The sequence below is a fragment of the Aethalodelphis obliquidens genome, unplaced genomic scaffold, assembly GCF_003676395.1.
Source record: "Aethalodelphis obliquidens isolate GAN/ISIS:26980383/991018 unplaced genomic scaffold, ASM367639v1 scaffold26, whole genome shotgun sequence".
Classification (NCBI taxonomy): Eukaryota; Metazoa; Chordata; class Mammalia; order Artiodactyla; family Delphinidae; genus Aethalodelphis; species Aethalodelphis obliquidens.
The window spans coordinates 23,331,298-23,349,743 of record NW_020837970.1 but is presented as its reverse complement, the minus strand read 5'-3'; the positions used below and the strand labels follow the sequence as shown (position 1 = coordinate 23,349,743).

Sequence of the window (18,446 nt, the reverse complement as noted above, 5' to 3'; positions counted from 1 at the left end):
TATTTACTTACTGCCTTTGTTTTAGAGCTATTTATCAAACCCATGAAATCTGAGAACCAGTTCTTTTGTCCTGAGCATAGGTTCTCAAACACAGGGAATGAATTGTTATGCAAGGAGATGACAAGTGTTGTAAACAGGTAGATTACTCTCACTTCTTCAGTCCTATTTACTGTATTAATGTAATTGGCAAATCTTTCTTTAGAGAGCAAAGAAATTTAGCCAAGTCCTTATCTTGATTATTTTTTTTAAAAAAAGCTTGTAGTATCTAAGTTAAAGATATTTACGATACTTTCTGTATCTTGTGATTGCTTCCAGTTTGTGTGTTATAGTCAAAACAACTACAAATTATTGAACACTATCACATGACAAACTAAGCAAAGTCTTTTAACGTTTATATGCCTTCCCATTTGATTTCTTTTGTAAACCTGATTTTCTACCCCACCTCAAAGTGTAGTGCAACTTTTGAAGGAGCAACATTTAAAATTTTACAAGGTCAGGTTTTTTTAATTCAGAAGACATTCTAAATGTTTTTGTCTTACGATAAATAGTTCCATTCATATTCAGTCTTAGGATAAGATACTGGTGCATTTTCATCTTCAGAGAAGGTGGAACACTGAAAAGAACTGAAACCAGTTGCATATATGTGGACATGTTGTTTCTCAATTTCTTAATATGTAAACTAGATTGTTAGTATAAGATTTTTATAGTCTGATTAAGGGACCTGCTTTAGTTAATGTATCACATTGAGGGTCTTCTAGTATTTTCAAAAATGCATGGAGCTACTACACATCTATTAGAATGCCCAAAATCTGGAACATTGAAAACACCAAATGCTGGTGAGGATGTGGAGCGACAGGAAACTTTTCTAATCGCTGATGGGAACGCAAAATGGCACAGCCACTTTAGAAGACTGTCTGACAGATTCTTTCAAAACTAAACATACTCTTACCATACAATCCAGCAATTGAGCTCCTTGGTATTTGCCCAAATGAATTGAAAAGTTACGTCCACACAAAAACCTGCACGTAGATGTTTATAGCAGCTTTGTTCATAATTGCCAAAACTTGGAAGCAGTAGGAAAATGGATAAATAAACTATAGTACATCCAGGCAGTGGAATATTAGTCCCTGCTAAAAAAAAAAAAAAAAAAAAAAATAATGAGCTGTCAAGGACAGGACATAGACATGGAGGAACCTTAAATCCATATTACTAGGTGAAAGAAGCCAATCTGAAAAGGCTGCAGACTGTTCAACTGTATGACATTCTGAAAAAGGCAAAACTATGGAGACAGTAAAAAGATCCGTGGTTGCCAGGGGTTTCGGGGTGGGGGGTGGGATGAATAGGCGGAGCATGGAGGACTTTTAGGGCAATGAAAATACTTTGTATGTTATTATGATGGGCGGATACTTGTCATTATCCAAATCCATAGAATGTACAGCACCAAAAGGTAAAGGTACCTTAAGGTAAATTATGGACTTCAGGAGTAATGATGTGTCCAAATAGGTTGATCAGTTGTAAGAAATGTACCTCCGAAGGATGCTGATAATGAGGGAGACTATGCACTGTGGGGGGCAGCTATATGGGGAATCTCTGTACCTTCCTCTCAATTTTGCTGTGAACCTAAAACTGCCCACCCCAAATAAAATCGTAAAGAAGAAAAAAATTAATAAATTTTTTTTTAATTGATGGAATTTGAAATAGACCCTTACTAGTTCTAGGCTATTGGAGTGGCCATGGTGATCTGAACATAGGTTAGCTGTTTATTTATTTTTTTTCAGATGACAAATAGTAAATGAATCAGACCTGCCCCAAATTTATATTCCTACTGAAACTTCATGATCATTGATTTAATTGAACTTAACTTTTTTGACTTCTTAAAATGTTGAGTGGTGATCCATTTTTACGATATCATTGTAAACGTTTATTTCAGGTTCAGATACCTTAAATCTTTAGTTATTTAAATCAGTAGATCCTGGTAAACAGCAAATTTTATGTTTCAGGGTGCAGTGTCTGGGTCTGTACAAGCTTCAGATAGACTTATGAAAGAGCTCAGGGACATATACAGATCACAGAGTTATAAAACAGGTAAGGACCTCTGGATCTCTGCTGTTGTCCTTATGCCCTTTTAAATTTTCAGATAGTAACTTCATTTCTTATAGTATAACTGGACAGAAACAGAAATGTTTATTAACTTTTAGGAATGTGAAACACAAATTTAATCAAGTTACCAAAAGACGGGGTAAAATAGGATGAGTTCACTTGTTTGGATTTTTAAAAATGTTTTTATGGACACATAATTTTTTATCTTTTGCTGATGGGGATTAACTCATGATTTTTATCTTCTGGGAAAGGTACAAGAAATATATGCTTTGGAAAATAAATGAGTATATGTTTATTGTATGAACAGAGAACTGTTGTCAAGTTGATTTTTATGTTCTTTTTTCCTTTTTTTGAAAACAACATAATCAATTCTTATTGTAGTTAATGGTATTACTTTTAAAAATTTATAGTTTGACTTAAGAGTTCTTTCTTACCCAATAAGGCTTAAATATTATGGAATCTCTCTAATTGAAATAAAATTCCCTCAGATTATTGCAGAGAGTCTAACAGTATTGAATAAGAGAAAGAGCCAAACTTTAGTTTGTTTGAAAAGGTAGCATTATGATCCATTAAGAATTTTTCGGAGTGATCAAGTCTAAATCATTAGAGCTTACTTAAAAACAAACAAGCAAAAAAAACCCCCTACTTTATAGAGTCCAAGATAAGTCAAATTTGTTTCTGAGGTTGTTAGAAGTTTTGGTGTCCTAACAGTTCCTCTTATAAGAAATCTAAAAGTTTGTGTGTAGAAACATAATAAAGTTAAATATTTGAATACTGGTTTACCTTAAAATGTTCAGTCATCACTTGTTTGTTACTGCATTATTTGTAGTAGCAAAAAATTAAATTAATAACCAGCTATATGGTGGAATTAAGTTATGGCTTATCCATAAAATAAATTACTACAGTTATTAAAAAGATTGACAATAAATTTTTATATTCTAATGGAAAGATGTCCCAAAAAGTTGAAGAAAGATTATAAAACTGTATGTAGAGGGATTCCATTTTAATAGAACTGTTTGCATATATGCATAGGAGAAAAGTCTTAAGTACATATGATTTTGCATAAGCTTTTTTTTCCTCTTACAATTAATGGTAAACAGTTTTTCAACCCCAAAAATCCTCTTCATTGATGGCTTTAGTTGTTCATCTGTTAACGGTATAAGATACTCAGCTCCAGCACCAAAATATTTATAATGCAGCTTAGTTGTTCCATGTTTTAATGGCAAAATTCGTAGCTTTTGTTGGCGATTTAGTGTATATATTTACACCAGAGCAATAGTTATAAGATCAAATGAAGAGTAACTAACATGCCCTATACCTTTACAGGGATTTATTCAGTGGAACTCATAAATGACAGTTTATATGACTGGCATGTTAAACTGCAGAAGTAAGTGCTTTTTTATGCTAATCCACTCTTTTTAATGGTAGACTATCACAGTGGAGATTTTTTTCCCCCTTAATTTGATACCTATTTACTGTGGCTTTTACTTACTGTTTCTGTAGAAATAGTTCTTAGGTTGTTAAAATGAGTTGTTTCTTGGGCTTAATAAGTAAAGTGAGAAAGAAGGAGGAGAAAAAGAAGAGCCAGCTGTGGGAAAAAGTGTTTCATGGAGTTAATGAGACAATTAGGAACTATACAAACAAAAGTGTATAAATAACTTGATGAGATTGACTGTGACAACCAGTTTATATTTGAAATAAGAAATTTCAGTAGGGCCTGAATATATAGAACAGTTGTAGACAAATTTAGATTTTTTTAGTGATTTCACTTTTTCTGGTCTTGTCCATGGTAAATTTCTCTCCTTGAACCCCTTGTCTAATAATACAGTTTGAGAGAAGCAGACTTTCTTGAGAAGATTATGTACATATGACCCTTTCCTTTAGAATAACTGCTAACTTTGCATGCCCTTAGGAGAGTAGGTGTAGAATACTGTGATCTCTTTTTGGACATTTAATCCCAAGGCGTTGGAGGCTATAGTTAATTTGTTTTTCCAGGAACCATAGAGCAGCTTTAGACCTTCTCTGTTTGGAATTTACCCTAGGGGCTCTGTTTTAGCTCTTGGAATGGTTCATTTTTGAGTTTAGTGAGAAAAAAAATCTGACTTTTTGTTTGAACTGTTTTTTGTTTTGTAATTCTTAGGGTTGATCCTGATAGTCCTTTGCACAGTGATCTTCAGATCTTAAAAGAAAAAGAAGGCATAGAATATATTTTGCTTAACTTCTCTTTTAAGGTAAGAAAATTGTAAGGGGACTCCATATGCTTCTAATGGCAACGTATATTTGTACAATTGCTTTGGAAAACCATTTGGTATAACTTGGTAAAGTAGAAGATACTCATATCCTGTGGTCCAGGAATTCTCCTCCTAGATATATAACCTGCAAGAAATGAGTACTTAGATGCACCAGGAGACAAACACAAGAATGTTCAAAGCAGCATTGTTTATAATAGCCTCAAATAAAAATAACCCAAGTGTCTGTTCCAATAGAATGGAGCACTGTGGTATTCATAAAACGGAATAGAGCTATGTGCAACAAGATAGATGAATCTTAAACACAGTGTTGAGCAAAAGAAACCATATTCCCAAAACATGTTTTGTACCATTTCATTAGTACAGCTCAAAAATAGGTAAAACTGAATTATATTATTTAAGCATGCCTTCTCATCGGAGGCAGTATTCCCCCGAATGGGGTGAAAATTGGTCCTTGGAGTGAAAAAGTCTTAAATATTACAATAGTCTGTAGCCCTTCAAAGGGCCACAATACATAAATAGATACACAGTATGTCTGTGGTATTAAAAGTTTTGTCGGGGAGCAGGACGGGGAGGAGTTAGGAAAAAATTATTCTAAAAAGGCTTCTTAGTGGAACAAAAATGAGAAATATTTATGGATTCATACTTGGGCAATAAAACTATCAAGAGAAACGAAGATGTGATTACCATACAGTTTAGGATAGCAAGTACATCTAGCTAAGCGGGGAGGGAGTTGTGAGCTGAAAGGGACACATGGGGGCTTCTTGTTTATTGACTGTAGTCTGTTTCTTGACCAGGGTGGTAGTTGCATGGATACTATTTCATGCTAGTTTGTAATGGTGTACCTTTATATTTTATGCACTTTTCTAAATTTATGTGTTATATTTGTTTTTAAAAGATGCTAAAAAATAAAGGTTAAAGCAATGGAATCTACGTAAAATGTAGTGGTTTTAAATCTTTGTTTAAAAAAAGTAGGAAGTGTTTCTAAGGGGTTATATTTTAATTATTTGGAGCTTCTTTTTGACCTGTTCTTTGAAATTGAGAAAAAATTGTGTAACAGTTGTCTTGCAGGTAAACTTTTTTTTTTCCCCCCATTTCAGTTAGGTGGACTTCAATGCACTAGGTGCTATAGAAGGCTTGAGGACATGGGGCATCTACATAATCCCTGTTCTTCAAGAGCCTGTAGTCTTTCTGGGGAGAAATCTGTGAGGGAAACTGTAGGGCTTTGGAGATCATGATGAAGAGTCTGGGAGCTTACCTTAATGCAGTAAAAAGCCAACAGAGGTTTTTAGGCAGGGGCATGATTGATCTGTTAGGCTTTTTATTTTATTTTTAAAAAAGAATTAGTATGCCTTCAGCATCAGAGTAGATAGGATAGAGTAGATTTCTGGGAGACTAGTTGGGGACTTTGATTTTAATCTGAGGAAAGAGCAATGAAGGTTGGTAGTGGTAGGAATAGGTGAGAATAGATGGATATGAGATGTTTTGAAGGAAGAAAACAAAAGACATGAAAGGATACTTTTATACTTGCAAAAAGGGTAATTTTCTGAAAGCTGCTTACTTAGCTTTTGTGTGTGTATATTCTTGTTTGGGCTTATATCCTCATTTATGATTGAACTTTCTTCAAATAGCCCAAATGTCAAATGTCATTGTTTTCCCACAGCTTTGTTACTGTAGAAATTATTGTGGCTATCAACTGGGTTGTCTTCCTAGAGAGTGAATCTGGTATATATTTACTGAAATTGCTAGTGACTGTATTTTTACTGATGCATATGGTGAAGAAAAACCCTAAGAATGTATCTTTTTAAAAAATACATGCAAAATATTTTTAACCTGAAATCTAAGCAATCATATTAAATCATATTCCCATAGGCCCAACACCAAGCTTAAGAAATAGAACCTTATCAATATCTTTGAAGACTGATGTGGGCCCCTCCCCTCTTACTTCGTCTTTCAGAGATATCTTTTAAGGGAATCTGAAATCTTGACCAGGAAACTGAAGGTCTTGTGACTGCAGATAGCGTTTTCATTATATTTTCCTGCTTTAGGTAGAACTTCAGGGAGGGGATGATCTGGGAGGTAAATGGCTGAAATTCTGTTGGATTTGTTTCTGAACCATGGTTCCTGATATCAGAAAGAAGGGCCTTTGCTAGGGTTGAAGTATTTCTTGAGAGGCCTGGGAAGAATGTGATTGCCTTGAGCTAACTGACCTTACTAAGAGGATCTTAAACTCAATTGCCAAGTTACTAGTATCGGGATTCATAGACTTTGGAGGATTAGCAAGTATGACTCAGAAAGAAGGAGTCACAGAAGGAGCATGAACAGTATTTAGGGCCTTGGATGGCCATGGTGACAACTTGAGGGTCATAAAGAGTAAGAAAATGAAACTTGAGATGTAACATGACACAAGGATGGGGAAGGGGAAGGGGTAGGAGGGAATGGGACCTGTTAGATTTGTCAGCAACTTGGTAAGGAAGTGGTGGTCTGGCTTTTCAGGCCACATCTGATCTACTGAGTTGAATTTTGAGGTTGTACTTTAAGAAGGGTTTATTTAGACAAATCTGGGTTTATTTAGAGAATAGTAGCAAGGATTAGAAAGATTCCATACCATGTCCTAAGATAGCAGGTGAAATTATAGATTTGGAGAGGAGAACATGGGGGTTCCTGATACCTTGTCTTCAACTATTTGAAGGGCTGTATGTGTATAAATATTAGTTTGATTAGTTTTTGATGAACACAAGCCATGACAATAGAATTAGTAAGTCAAACTGTAAAGAGACAATTTTCAATTCAATATAAGGAGGTGATGTATAACTATTTAGAGCCATCTGATGATGGCTCTAGTCTTTTAAAAATAGAATGTGCCTCATGGCTGAGAATAGCTTGGAAGCCCAAGATGTTGATTTGGAAATCGGATAACTTTATGACATCCTTGTAAAACCTGAGGTTCTTAGTTTCTGAGTTAGTATACCACAATAGCTCGCATATCTTTTTTTTTTTTTTTTTTTTGGCCCACACGCCCCGCCTTTTGGGACTTAGGTCCTTTCAGGATCTTAGTTCCCTAACCAGGGACTGAACCCGGACCCTTGGCAGTGAAAGCGTAGAGTCCTAACCACTGGACCACCAGGGAATTCCCTCTTGCATATCTATTTAAACAGAAACCTTCCTCCACCCCACCCACCAATGCCTGTAAACAACCCCCCCACAACCCCATGCCTTTTTATTTCTGTAAAATCTTGATTACTGAGTTCCAAGGTACAGAGTTTATGGAATAGAATCCTTGTGTTTTGATGTAGAATAGTTAATCTGAAGGATTACTTAAAATGAAGGGAGTTCTCACTGTCACATAATCAATTAAAAGAGGTTTTGGGGCTTCCCTGGTGGCACAGTGGTTAAGAATCCGCCTGCCAATGCAGGGGACATGGGTTCGAGCCCTGGTCTGGGAAGATCCCACATGCCGTGGAGCAACAAAGCCTGTGTGCCATAACTACCGAGCCTGTGCTCTAGAGCCCGTGAGCCACAACGACTGAAGCCCGCGTGCCTAGAGCCCGTGCTACGCAACAAGAGAAGCCAATGCAATGAGAAGCCCGCGCACTGCAACCAAGAGTAGCCCCCCGCTCGCTGCAACTAGGGAAAGCCCGCATGCAGCAATGAAGACCCAATGTAGCCAAAAATAAATAAATTTATATATATAAAAACAAGGTGTTGTAGTCACTCATTTGGGATCACATATTTAAAGATCTGAAATATAGAAAATTAAATGAAGTTGTACTTTACCAAGCTTTGCATCTATGCCTTTCTTTATCTGTTAAGTTGTAGATAAAAGGTAAGCTACTTATTTGGAAGTAGATTGTAATAACTGTCATTAAGCTAGTTTCTTGTGTGGGTAGATTTCTTCTTTTTCTGCCTTGCAGTAGATAGCTAAGATTATCTGTTTTAGCCGTCAGAAGTGTGCTTTTTTATCTCCCTCTCCTATTAGGATTGAATTTACATAGTTTACATGTTCCTCAGAATCTTACTTGAGGATGGGTAGTAAGGTACTGGAATTATCCTGGTTATTTTTCCAGTTAAAACTGTAGTTTTGTGTTCCTTAGAAATAACTGGATGAAACAAATGTTTGTTTAGCTCTTTTACTTGCAAATTGATTTTATAAGAGGTGTTAGTTTCTTCTCATTTATTTGAACACAGAAATCAGAAGTAATTTCTCTTAGACTTCCTGACATATCTTCATGGAGGCAGTATGCTGTTTACTCTGCTCCTCTGTTGTAGGAAAGTGAGGCGTAGCCTTCTTGGCCTCCTGGCCACTAGAGACTGACCTCTAACACTCTTGGCCACTTCAGCTACCATCTTTACTTCAGTTCATTGAGAGAAAACGTTTTATTCTTTTGGAAACCTCAGTTTCCAGGACTGAAAATTTGAAACAGAGAATTGTGCAGCCAGAGAGTTAGCTGAGGTTCTGTTCTCTCATCTTGCCATTATATATTTTTATCAGGTCTAATGATCGTTGTCAGATTAATTGGAGCAATTATCTATTTGCATTTAATGTTGGTATTGCTATTCGGGTTTAAATCTGTCTCATTTACTTGTCCTTGCTCCATGCTTTTTTCCCCCACATTCTTTTGGATTTTTTTTTTTTTTTTTTTTTTTTTTTATTACTCCAGTTTCCCACCTCTGTTAGCTTGGTGCTTATCATCCTTTACTCTGATTTACTACCTTACAATTATAATACATATCCTTAGCTTGTCAAAGTATAATATAAATTTGTTAATTTGTGTTTTTCCTTTTCCTTGTCAAGGCAAAGACCTTAGAACACGTACACCCTGCCAAATACGTGCTGTTGTTGTCATGCATTTAGTTCTATATTTATCTAAAACCTTATACATTATTGTTACATAATTCATCAGTATTCATTTGGATCTTTGTACATATTAGCTCTTTTCATGGTCTTTATTCTCCAGGTTTCCATCTAGGATCTTCTTTCTCTTGCGTGAAGAATATCCTTTTTTGTTTCCTTCACTGTGGGTCTGCTTATAGGAAAATATCTTTATTTGGACTTCACTTTTGGAAAGTATTTTTTTTATATATATAATTTTCAGTACCCTAAATTTTCTTCTTTTAAGAGGTGAATTTTATTTATTTATTTATTTATGTGTTTATTTTTGGCTGTGTTGGGTCTTCGTTTCTGTGCGAGGGCTTTCTCTAGTTGCGGCAAGTGGGGGCCACTCTTCATCGCGGTGCGCGGGCCTCTCACTCTCCCGGCCTCTCTTGTTGCGGAGCACAAGCTCCAGATGCGCAGGCTCAGTAGTTGTGGCTCACGGGCCCAGTTGCTCTGCGGCATGTGGGATCTTCCCAGAACAGGGCTCGAACCCCTGTCCCCTGCATTGTCAGGCAGACTCCCAACTACTGCGCTACCAGGGAAGCCCCTGGAAAGTATTTTTATTGTGTATAGATTTTTAGTTTGGAGATTCCTTTCTTTCAGCACCTCAAAGATATCATTCCCTTATTATAGCTTCCATTGTTTCTCTTGAAGTATTTATAGTGCGTAAATCTCACGAAACCTTTAATCAGTTCTGGAAAATTTTCAGACATTATCAGGCATTATCTCTTCAAATATTGCATCTGTCCCATTCCAGGACTCTACATATATGATTAGCCTTTTCAATACATTTCCCTATGTCTTGTTTATTATCTGCATTTTCCACATTTTTCTCTCTCTTGGCTTCATTTGGGATGTTTTCTGACCTATTTTTCTAGCATACTGAATTTCTCTTCCAAGTCTCCATGGTGGTAAACTCATCCATTAAGTTATTAATTTCAGTAACTGTATTTCTAAGCTTCAGAATTCCTATATAGTTCATTTTTATAATTTTAATTTTCTGCCAAGGTTTTCAATCTTGCCTTTTCTTACACATACTCAGCATAGTTATTTTAAAATCTGTGTCTGATAACTCTCTTATTTTGACCCCTTATAGTTTTGTCTGTAGTTTGCTTCTTGTTTTCTGATCATGTTGTCTTTAAGTTTTTTTTTTGTTTTAAACATCTTTATTGAAGTATAGTTGCTTTACAATGTTGTGTTAGTTTCTGCTGTATAACAAAGTGAATCAATTATATGTATACATATATCCCCATATCCCCTCCCTCTTGTGTCTCCCTCCCACCCTCCCTATCCCACCCCTCTAGATGGTCACAAAGCACCAAGCTGATCTCCCTGTGCTATGCAGCTGCTTCCCACTAGCTAGCTATTTTACATTTGGTAGTGTATATATGTCAATGCTACTCTCTCACTTCGTGCCAGCTTACCCTTCCCCCTCCCCGTGTCCTCAAGTCCATTCTCTACATCTGCGTCTTTATTCCTGTCCTGCCCCTAGGTTCTTCAGAACCTTTTTTTTTTTTTTTAGATTCCGTATATATGTGTTAGCATATGGTATTTGTTTTTCTCTTTCTGACTTACTTCACTCTGTATGACAGACTCTAGGTCCATCCACTTCACTACAAATAACTCAATTTCGTTTCTCGTTATGGCTGAGTAATATTCCATTGTATGTATGTGCTGCATCTTCTTTATCCATTCATCTGTCGATGGACACTTAGGTTGCTTCCATGTCCTGGCTATTGTAAATAGTGCTACAGTGAACATTGTGGTACATGACTCTCTTTGTTTTTTTAATAAATTTATTTATTTATTTATGGTTGTGTTGGGTCTTCATTGCTGTGTGCGAGCTTTCTCTGGTTGCTGCAAGCGGGGGCTACTCGTCATTGCGGTATGTGGGCTTCTCATTGTGGTGGCTTCTCTTGTTGTGTAGCACGGACTCTAGGCACGCGGGCTTCATTAGTTGTGGCACGTGGGCTCAGTAGTTGTGGCTCACAGGCTCTAGAGCGCAGGCTCAGTAGTTGGGGCACACAGGCTTAGTTGCTCCGTGGCATGTGGGATCTTCCCAGACCAGGGCTTGAACCCGTGTCCACTGCATTGGCAGGCAGCTTCTTAACCATTACGCTATCAGAGAAGCCCAACATGACTCTTTTTGAATTTTGGTTTTCTCAAGGTATATGCCCAGTAGTGGGATTGCTGGGTCATATGATAGTTCTAGTTTTAGTTTTTTAAGGAACCTCCATACTGTTCTCCATAGTGGCTGTATCAATTTACATATCCACCAACAGTGGAACAGGGTTCCCTTTTCTCCACACCCTCTCCAGCATTTATTGTTTGTAGATTTTTTGTTGATAGCCATTCTGACCAGTGTGAGATGATACCTCATTGTAGTTCTGATTTATATTTCTCTAGTGATTAATGATGTTGAGCATCCTTTCATGTGTTTGTTGGCAATCTGTATATCTTCTTTGGAGAAATGTCTATTTAGGTCTTCTGCCCATTTTTGGATTGGGTTGTTTGTTTTTTTGTTACTGAGCTGCATGAGCTGCTTGTATATTTTGGAGATTAATCCTTTCTCTGTTGCTTCGTTTACAAATATCTTCTCCCATTCTGAGGGTTGTCTTTTTGTCTTGTTTATGGTTTCCTTTGCTGTGTGAAAGCTTTGAAGTTTCATTAGGTCCCATTTGTTTATTTTTGCTTTTATTTCCATTTCTCTAGGAGGTGGGTCAAAAAGGATCTTGCTGTGATGTATATCATCGAGTGTTTTGCCTATGTTTTCCTCTAAGAATTTTATAGTGCCTGGCCTTACATTCAGGTCATTAGAGTTTATTTTTGTGTATGGTGTTAGGGAGTGTTCTAATTTCATTCTTTTACATGTAGCTGTCCAGTTTTCCCAGCACCACTTATTGAAGAGGCTGTCTTTTCTTTACTGTATATTCTTGCCTCCTTTATCAAAGATAAGGTGACCATATGTGCATGGGTTTGTCTCTGTGCTTTCTATCCTGTTCCATTGATCTGTCTTTCTGTTTTTGTGCCAGTACCATACTGTCTTGATTACTGTAGCTTTGTAGTATAGTCTGAAGTCAGGGAGCCTGATTCCTCCTGCTCCGTTTTTCGTTCTCAAGCTTGCTTTGGCTATTCGGGGTCTTTTGTGTTTCCATACAAATTGTGAAATTTTTTGTTCTAGTTCTGTGAAAAATGCCAGTGGTAGTTTGATAGGGATTGCATTGAATCTGTAGATTGCTTTGGGTAGTATAGTCATTTTCATAATGTTGATTCTTCCAATCCGAGAACATGGTATATCTCTCCATCTGTTTATATTGTCTTTAATTTCTTTCATCAGTGTCTTCATTCCTTGCATACAGGTCTTTTGTCTCCTTATGTAGTTTTATCCCTAGGTATTTTTTTGTTGTTGTTGCAGTGATAAATGCGAGTGTTTCCTTAATTTCTCTTTCAGATTTTTCATTGTCATTGTATAGAAATGCAAGAGATCTCTGTGCATTAATTTTGTATCCTGCTACTTTAACAAATTCATTGATTAGCTCTAGTAGTTTTCTGATAGCATTTTTAGGATTCTCTATGTATAGTATCATGTCATCTGCACGGTATCATGTCATCTGCAAATAGTGACAGTTTTACTTCTTTTCTGATTTGGATTCCTTTCATTTCTTTTTCTCTCTGATTGCTGTGGCTAAAACTTCCAAAAGTATGTTGAATAATAGTGGTGAGAGTGGGCAACCTTGTCTTGCTCTTAATCTTAGAGGAAATGGTTTCAGTTTTTCACCACTGAGAATGATGTTGGCTGTGGGTTTGTCATATATGGCCTTTATTATGTTGAGGCAGGTTCCCTCTGAGCCTGCTTTCTGGAGAGTTTTTATCATACGTGGGTGTTGAATTTTGTCGAAAGCTTTTTCTACATCTATTGAGATGATCATATGGTTTTTATTCTTCAAATTGTTAATATGGTGTATCACATTGATTGATTTGGGTATATTGAAGAATCCTTGCATTCCTGGGATAAACCACACTATATCCTGGCGTATGATCCTTCTAATGTGCTGTTGGAGTCTGTTTGCTAGTATTTTAAAGAAGATGATGGAGATAGGAGTTTATTAATTAATTTATTTCTGTTGTGTTGGGTCTTCGTTTCTGTGCGAGGGCTTTCTCTAGTTGTGGCAAGTGGGGGCCTCTCTTCATCGCTGTGCGTGGGCCTCTCACTGTCGTGGCCTCTCTTGTTGCGGAGCACAGGCTCCAGACACGCAGGCTCAGTAGTTGTGGCTCTTGGGCCTAGTTGCTCAGCGGCATGTGGGATCTTCCCAGACCAGGGCTTGAACCCGTGTCCCCTGCATTAGCAGGCAGATTCTCAACCACTGTGCCACCAGGGAAGCCCTGTTTGCTAATATTTTGTTGAGGGTTTTTGTATCTGTGTTCCTCAGGATATTGGCCTGTAGCTTTCTTTTTTGGGACATCTTTGTCTGGTTCTGGTATCAGGGTGATGGTGGCCTCATAGAATGAGTTTGGAAGTGTTCCTCCCTTGCTGTATTTTTTATTTATTTTTATTTTTTGCGGCACGTGGGCCTCTCACTGTTGTGGCCTCTCCCATTGCCGAGCACAGGCTCCGGATGCGCAGGCTCAGCGGCCATGGCTCATGGGCCTAGCCCCTCCGCGGCATGTGGGATCTTCCTGGACCGGAGCACGAACCTGTGTCCCCTGCATTGGCAGGCGGACTCTCAACCACTGCACCACCAGGGAAGCCCCCTCTGCTGTATTTTTGAAGAGCTTGAGAAGGCTAGGTGTTAGCTCTTCTCTAAATGTTTGATAGAATTCACCTGTGAAGCCGTTGGGTCCTGGGCTATTGTTTGTTGGAAGATTTTTAATCACAGTTTCAATTTCAGTGCTCATGATTGGTCTATTTATATTTTCTATTTCTTCCTGGTTCAGTCTCAGAAAGATTTGGTTTTCTAAGAATTTGTCCGTTTCTTCCAGGTTGTCCATTTTATTGGCATATAGTTGCTTGTAGTAATCTCTCATGATCCTTTGTATTTCTGCAGTGTAAGTTGTTACTTCTCGTTTTTCATTTCTAATTCTGCTGATTTGAGTCTTCTCCCTTTCTTGATGAGTCTGGCTAATGGTTTATCAATTTTGTTTATCTTCTCAAAGAACCAGCTTTTAGTTTTATTGATCTTTGCTCTTGTTTCCTTTATTTCTTTTTCCTTTATTTCTGATCTACATGATTTCTTTTTGCTAACTTTGTGTTTTTTTGGTTCTTCTTTCTCTAATTGCTTTTTTTTTTTTTTGTAAAAGGCGAAAGATTTATTCTATCTGAAGAGAAACCAGAGTATTCTAATTGCTTTAGTGTAAGGTTAGTGTTGTTTATTTGAGATGTTTCTTGAGGTAGGATTGTATTGCTATAAACTTCCCTCTTAGAACTGCTTTTGCTGCATCCCATAGATTTTCAGTCATCGTGTTTTCATTGTCATTTGTCTCTAGGTATTTTTTGGTTTCCTCTTTGATTTCTTCAGTGATCCCTTGGTTATTTAGTAACGTATTGTTTAGCCTCCATGTGTTTGTGTTTTTTACAGTTGTTTTTCCTGTAATTGATATTTCATAGTGTTGTGGTTGCAAAAGATACTTGATATGATTTCAGTTTTCTGAAATTTACCAAGGCTTGATTTGTGACCCAAGATATTATCTCTTGTGGAGAATGTTCCATGAGCACTTGAGAAGAAGGTGTAGTCTGTTCTTTTTGGATGGAATGTCCTATAAATATCAATTAAGTCCAGCTTGTTTAATGTGTCATTTTAAGCTTGTGTTTCCTTATTTATTTTCATTTTGGATGATCTGTTCACTGGTGAAAGTGGGGTGTTAAAGTTCCCTACTATTACTGTGTTACTCTCAATTTTCCCTTTTATGGCTGTTAGTATTTGCCTTATGTGTTGAGGTGCTCCTATTTTGGGTGCATAAATATTTACAATTGTTATATCTTCTTCTTGGATTGATCCCTTGATCATTATGTAGTATCCTTCTTTGTCTCTTGTAATAGTCTTTATTTTAAAGTCTATTTTGCCTGATATGAGAATTGCTACTCCAGCTTTCTTTTGATTTCTATTTGCATGGAATATCTTTGTCCATCCCCTCACTTTCAATCTGTTCGTGTCCCTAGGTCTGAAGTGGGTCTCTTGTAGATAGCATATATATGGGTCTTATTTTTGTATCCATTCAGCCAGTCTATGTCTTTTGGTTGGAGCATTTAATCCATTGACATTCAAGGTAATTATTGATATGTATGTTCCTATTACCATTTTCTTAATTGTTTTGGGTTTGCTTATGTAGGGCTTTTCCTTCTCTTGTGTTTCCTGCCTAGAGAAGTTCCTTTAGCATTTGTTGTAAAGCTGGTTTGGTGGTGTTGAATTCTATTAGCTTTTGCTTGTCTGTAAAGGTTTTAGTTTCTCCGCTGAATCTGAATGAGATCCTTGCTGGGTAGAGATCCTTGCTGGGTAGAGTAATCTTGTTTGTAGGTTTTTCCCTTTCATCACTTTAAATATGTCCTGCCACTCCTTTCTGGCTTGCAGAGTTTCTGCTGAAAGATCAGCAGTTAACCTTATGGGGATTCCCTTGTATGTTATTTGTTGCTTTTCCCTTGCTGCTTTTAATATTTTTTCTTTGTATTTAATTTTTGTCAGTTTGATTAATATGTGTCTTTGTGTGTTTCTCCTTGGATATATCCTGTATGGGACTCTGCACTTCCTGGACTCGATTGACTATTTCCTTTCCCATGTTGGGGAAGTTTTCAACTATAATCTTTTCACATATTTTCTCAGTCCCTTTCTTTTTCTCTTCTTCTTCTGGGACCCCTATAATTCGAATGTTAGTATGTTAAATGTTGTCCCAGAGGTCTCTGAGACTGTCCTCAATTCTTTTCATTCTTTTTTCTTTATTCTCCTCTGCAGTAGTTATTTCCACTGTTTTATCTTCCATGTCACTTATCCATTTTTCTGCCTCAGTTATTCTGCTATTGATTCCTTCTAGAGAATTTTTAAATTCGTTTATTGTGTTGTCCATCATTGTTTGTTTGCTGTTTAGTTCTTCTAGGTCCTTGTTAAACATTTCTTGTATTTTCTCCATTCTATTTCCAAGATTTTGGATCATGTTCACTCTCATTATTCTGAATTCTTTTTCAGGTAGACTACCTATTTCCTCTTCATTTGTTTGGACTGGAGGTTTTTACCTTGTTCCTCCATGTGCTGTATATTTCTCTGTCCTCTCACTTTGTTTAACTTACTGTGTTTGGGGTCTCCTTTTCACAGGCTGCAGCTTCTTAGTTCCCATTGTTTTTGGTGTCTGCCCACAGTCGGTGAGGTTGGATGAGTGGGTTGTGTAGGCTTCCTGGTCGAGGGGACTAGTGCCTGTGTTCTGGTGGGTGGGGCTGGATCTTGTCTCTCTGGTGGGCAGTGCCGTGTGTTGGTGGGTTTTGGGGTATATGTGAACTTAGTATGATTTTAGGCAGCCTCTCTGCTAATGGGTGAGGTTGTGTTCCTGCCTTGTTTGGCATGGGGCATACAGCACTGGAGCTTTGCTGGCCATTGCGTGGAGCTGGGTCTTAACGTTGAGGAGGAGATCTCTGGGAGAGCTCTCGCCAGTTGATATTATGGGGGGTCGGGAGGTCTCTGGTGGTCCAGTGTCCTGAACTCGGCTCTCCCACCTCAGAGGCTCAGGGCTGACACCTGGCTGGAGACCAAGACCCTGTCAGCCACATGGCTCAGAAGAAAAGGGGGGAAAAAAGAAAGAAAATTAAAATTAAAAAAAAATACAGTAACATAAAAAAATAATTAAAAAAGAAGAGAGCAACCAAACCAATAAACAAATCTACCTGATAACAAGAGCTAAAAACTAAACTAAGGTAAACATGAGAAACAAATCAGTTGCAGACAGCAAACCCCAAGTCTACAGTTGCTTCTAAAGTCCACTGCCTCAATTTTGGGATGATTTGTTGTCTATTCAGGCATTCCACAGATGCAGGGTACATCAAGTTGATTGTGGGGATTTAATCCTCTGCTCCTGAGGCTGCACGGAGAAATTTCCCGTTCTCTTTGTTCGCACAACTCCTGCTGTTCATCTTTTGTTTTGGTCCCCCTTGTGCATGTAGGTCGCCTTCAGGCATCTTTTGGGAAGTCTGAGGTCTTCTGCCAAGGTTCAGTACGTGTTCTGTAGACGTTGTTCCACTTGTAGAAGTATTTTTGATGTATTTGTGGGGAGGAAGGTGATCTCCATGTCTTAGTCCTCCGCCATGTTGAAGGTCCCCTCTTCTGAACTGTGGCCTGAAGAGCAAGCATATCTTCTACACCTGCTTATCAGAGGCCTTGCCATTCCATTGTAGGCATTGAAAAAATGGCTTTCCCTGGAGACTTTACAGAAGCTAGACAGACCCCTGGTTTGGGTGTACCACAGACACGCGGGCACCCAGGTCACCGAGGCCACAAGCACCGCCCAGGGTACTGACAAGCTGCAGGGCCACATTTAGCACAGGGAAGGAACCTGGAGGAGCTGCTCTTTGCATGCAGGCAACTCACGTGGAGCCTCAAGTGCAAGAAGACCAGGCCTCACATGGCTGTCTTTAAGTCTTTTATGACTGGTTATTTTTGATGATAGATATTATATATGAAAAATTAGAGAGGTAATTCGAAGCCTTAGATGCTGTTGCTCTACAGAGAAGATGTACCTTTGCCCCTGTCAGGTGCTTGGGCAGTAGCAATCCAGGATCACTGAATCCAGAAAGGCATTGAGATGATGTAAAGATTGGCTTCATTCCATCAGGGCAGTTTGTGGTTTGTCCTTCAGGGTCCCAACCTAAAGTGTTGGAGCCTAATAAAGGTCTCCCTTGGTGGACCCTGAGATCCAATTTTTATCTTCTTAGCCCTAGCTTCTTAACCTCTTATCTTCCTCTCCTGTAATTGAAAGAAAACCCAAAGGGAAAGAAAAGGCCCCACTCTCTGGGGTTCCCTTTCTCTTCCTGATCTTAGCTCTGTAATTGTACATTTTTGTCTACCTTTTCTAATTCTTAGCCAGAGGATCGATCCAAATTACCTAGTCTATCATTATTGGGATGGTTCCTTTATATAGTTCTGTTGGACATGGAACACCTTTGTGTATTTCTTTTTTATTTGAATTTTATTTTTTTTATACAGCAGGTTCTTACTAGTCATCTATTTTATACACATCAGTGTATA

At 37.9% G+C, this 18,446-nt stretch overlaps 1 protein-coding gene across 2 annotated transcripts in view; it reads left to right on the top strand.

Annotated features, from left to right (window-relative positions):
- Positions 1–18,446, top strand: part of UBE2Q2 (ubiquitin conjugating enzyme E2 Q2) — a 72,426-nt gene that overhangs the window by 26,465 nt on the left and 27,515 nt on the right. The window contains exons 6-8 of one of the 2 annotated variants that reach the window (XM_027123718.1): positions 2,001–2,085; positions 3,427–3,487; positions 4,241–4,331. The exons of the other annotated variant lie outside the window; for it this stretch is intronic. Coding sequence (XP_026979519.1) covers positions 2,001–2,085; positions 3,427–3,487; positions 4,241–4,331 — 237 coding nt within the window. The remainder of the gene's footprint in view (positions 1–2,000; positions 2,086–3,426; positions 3,488–4,240; positions 4,332–18,446) is intronic. 2 annotated transcript variants of the gene reach the window in all.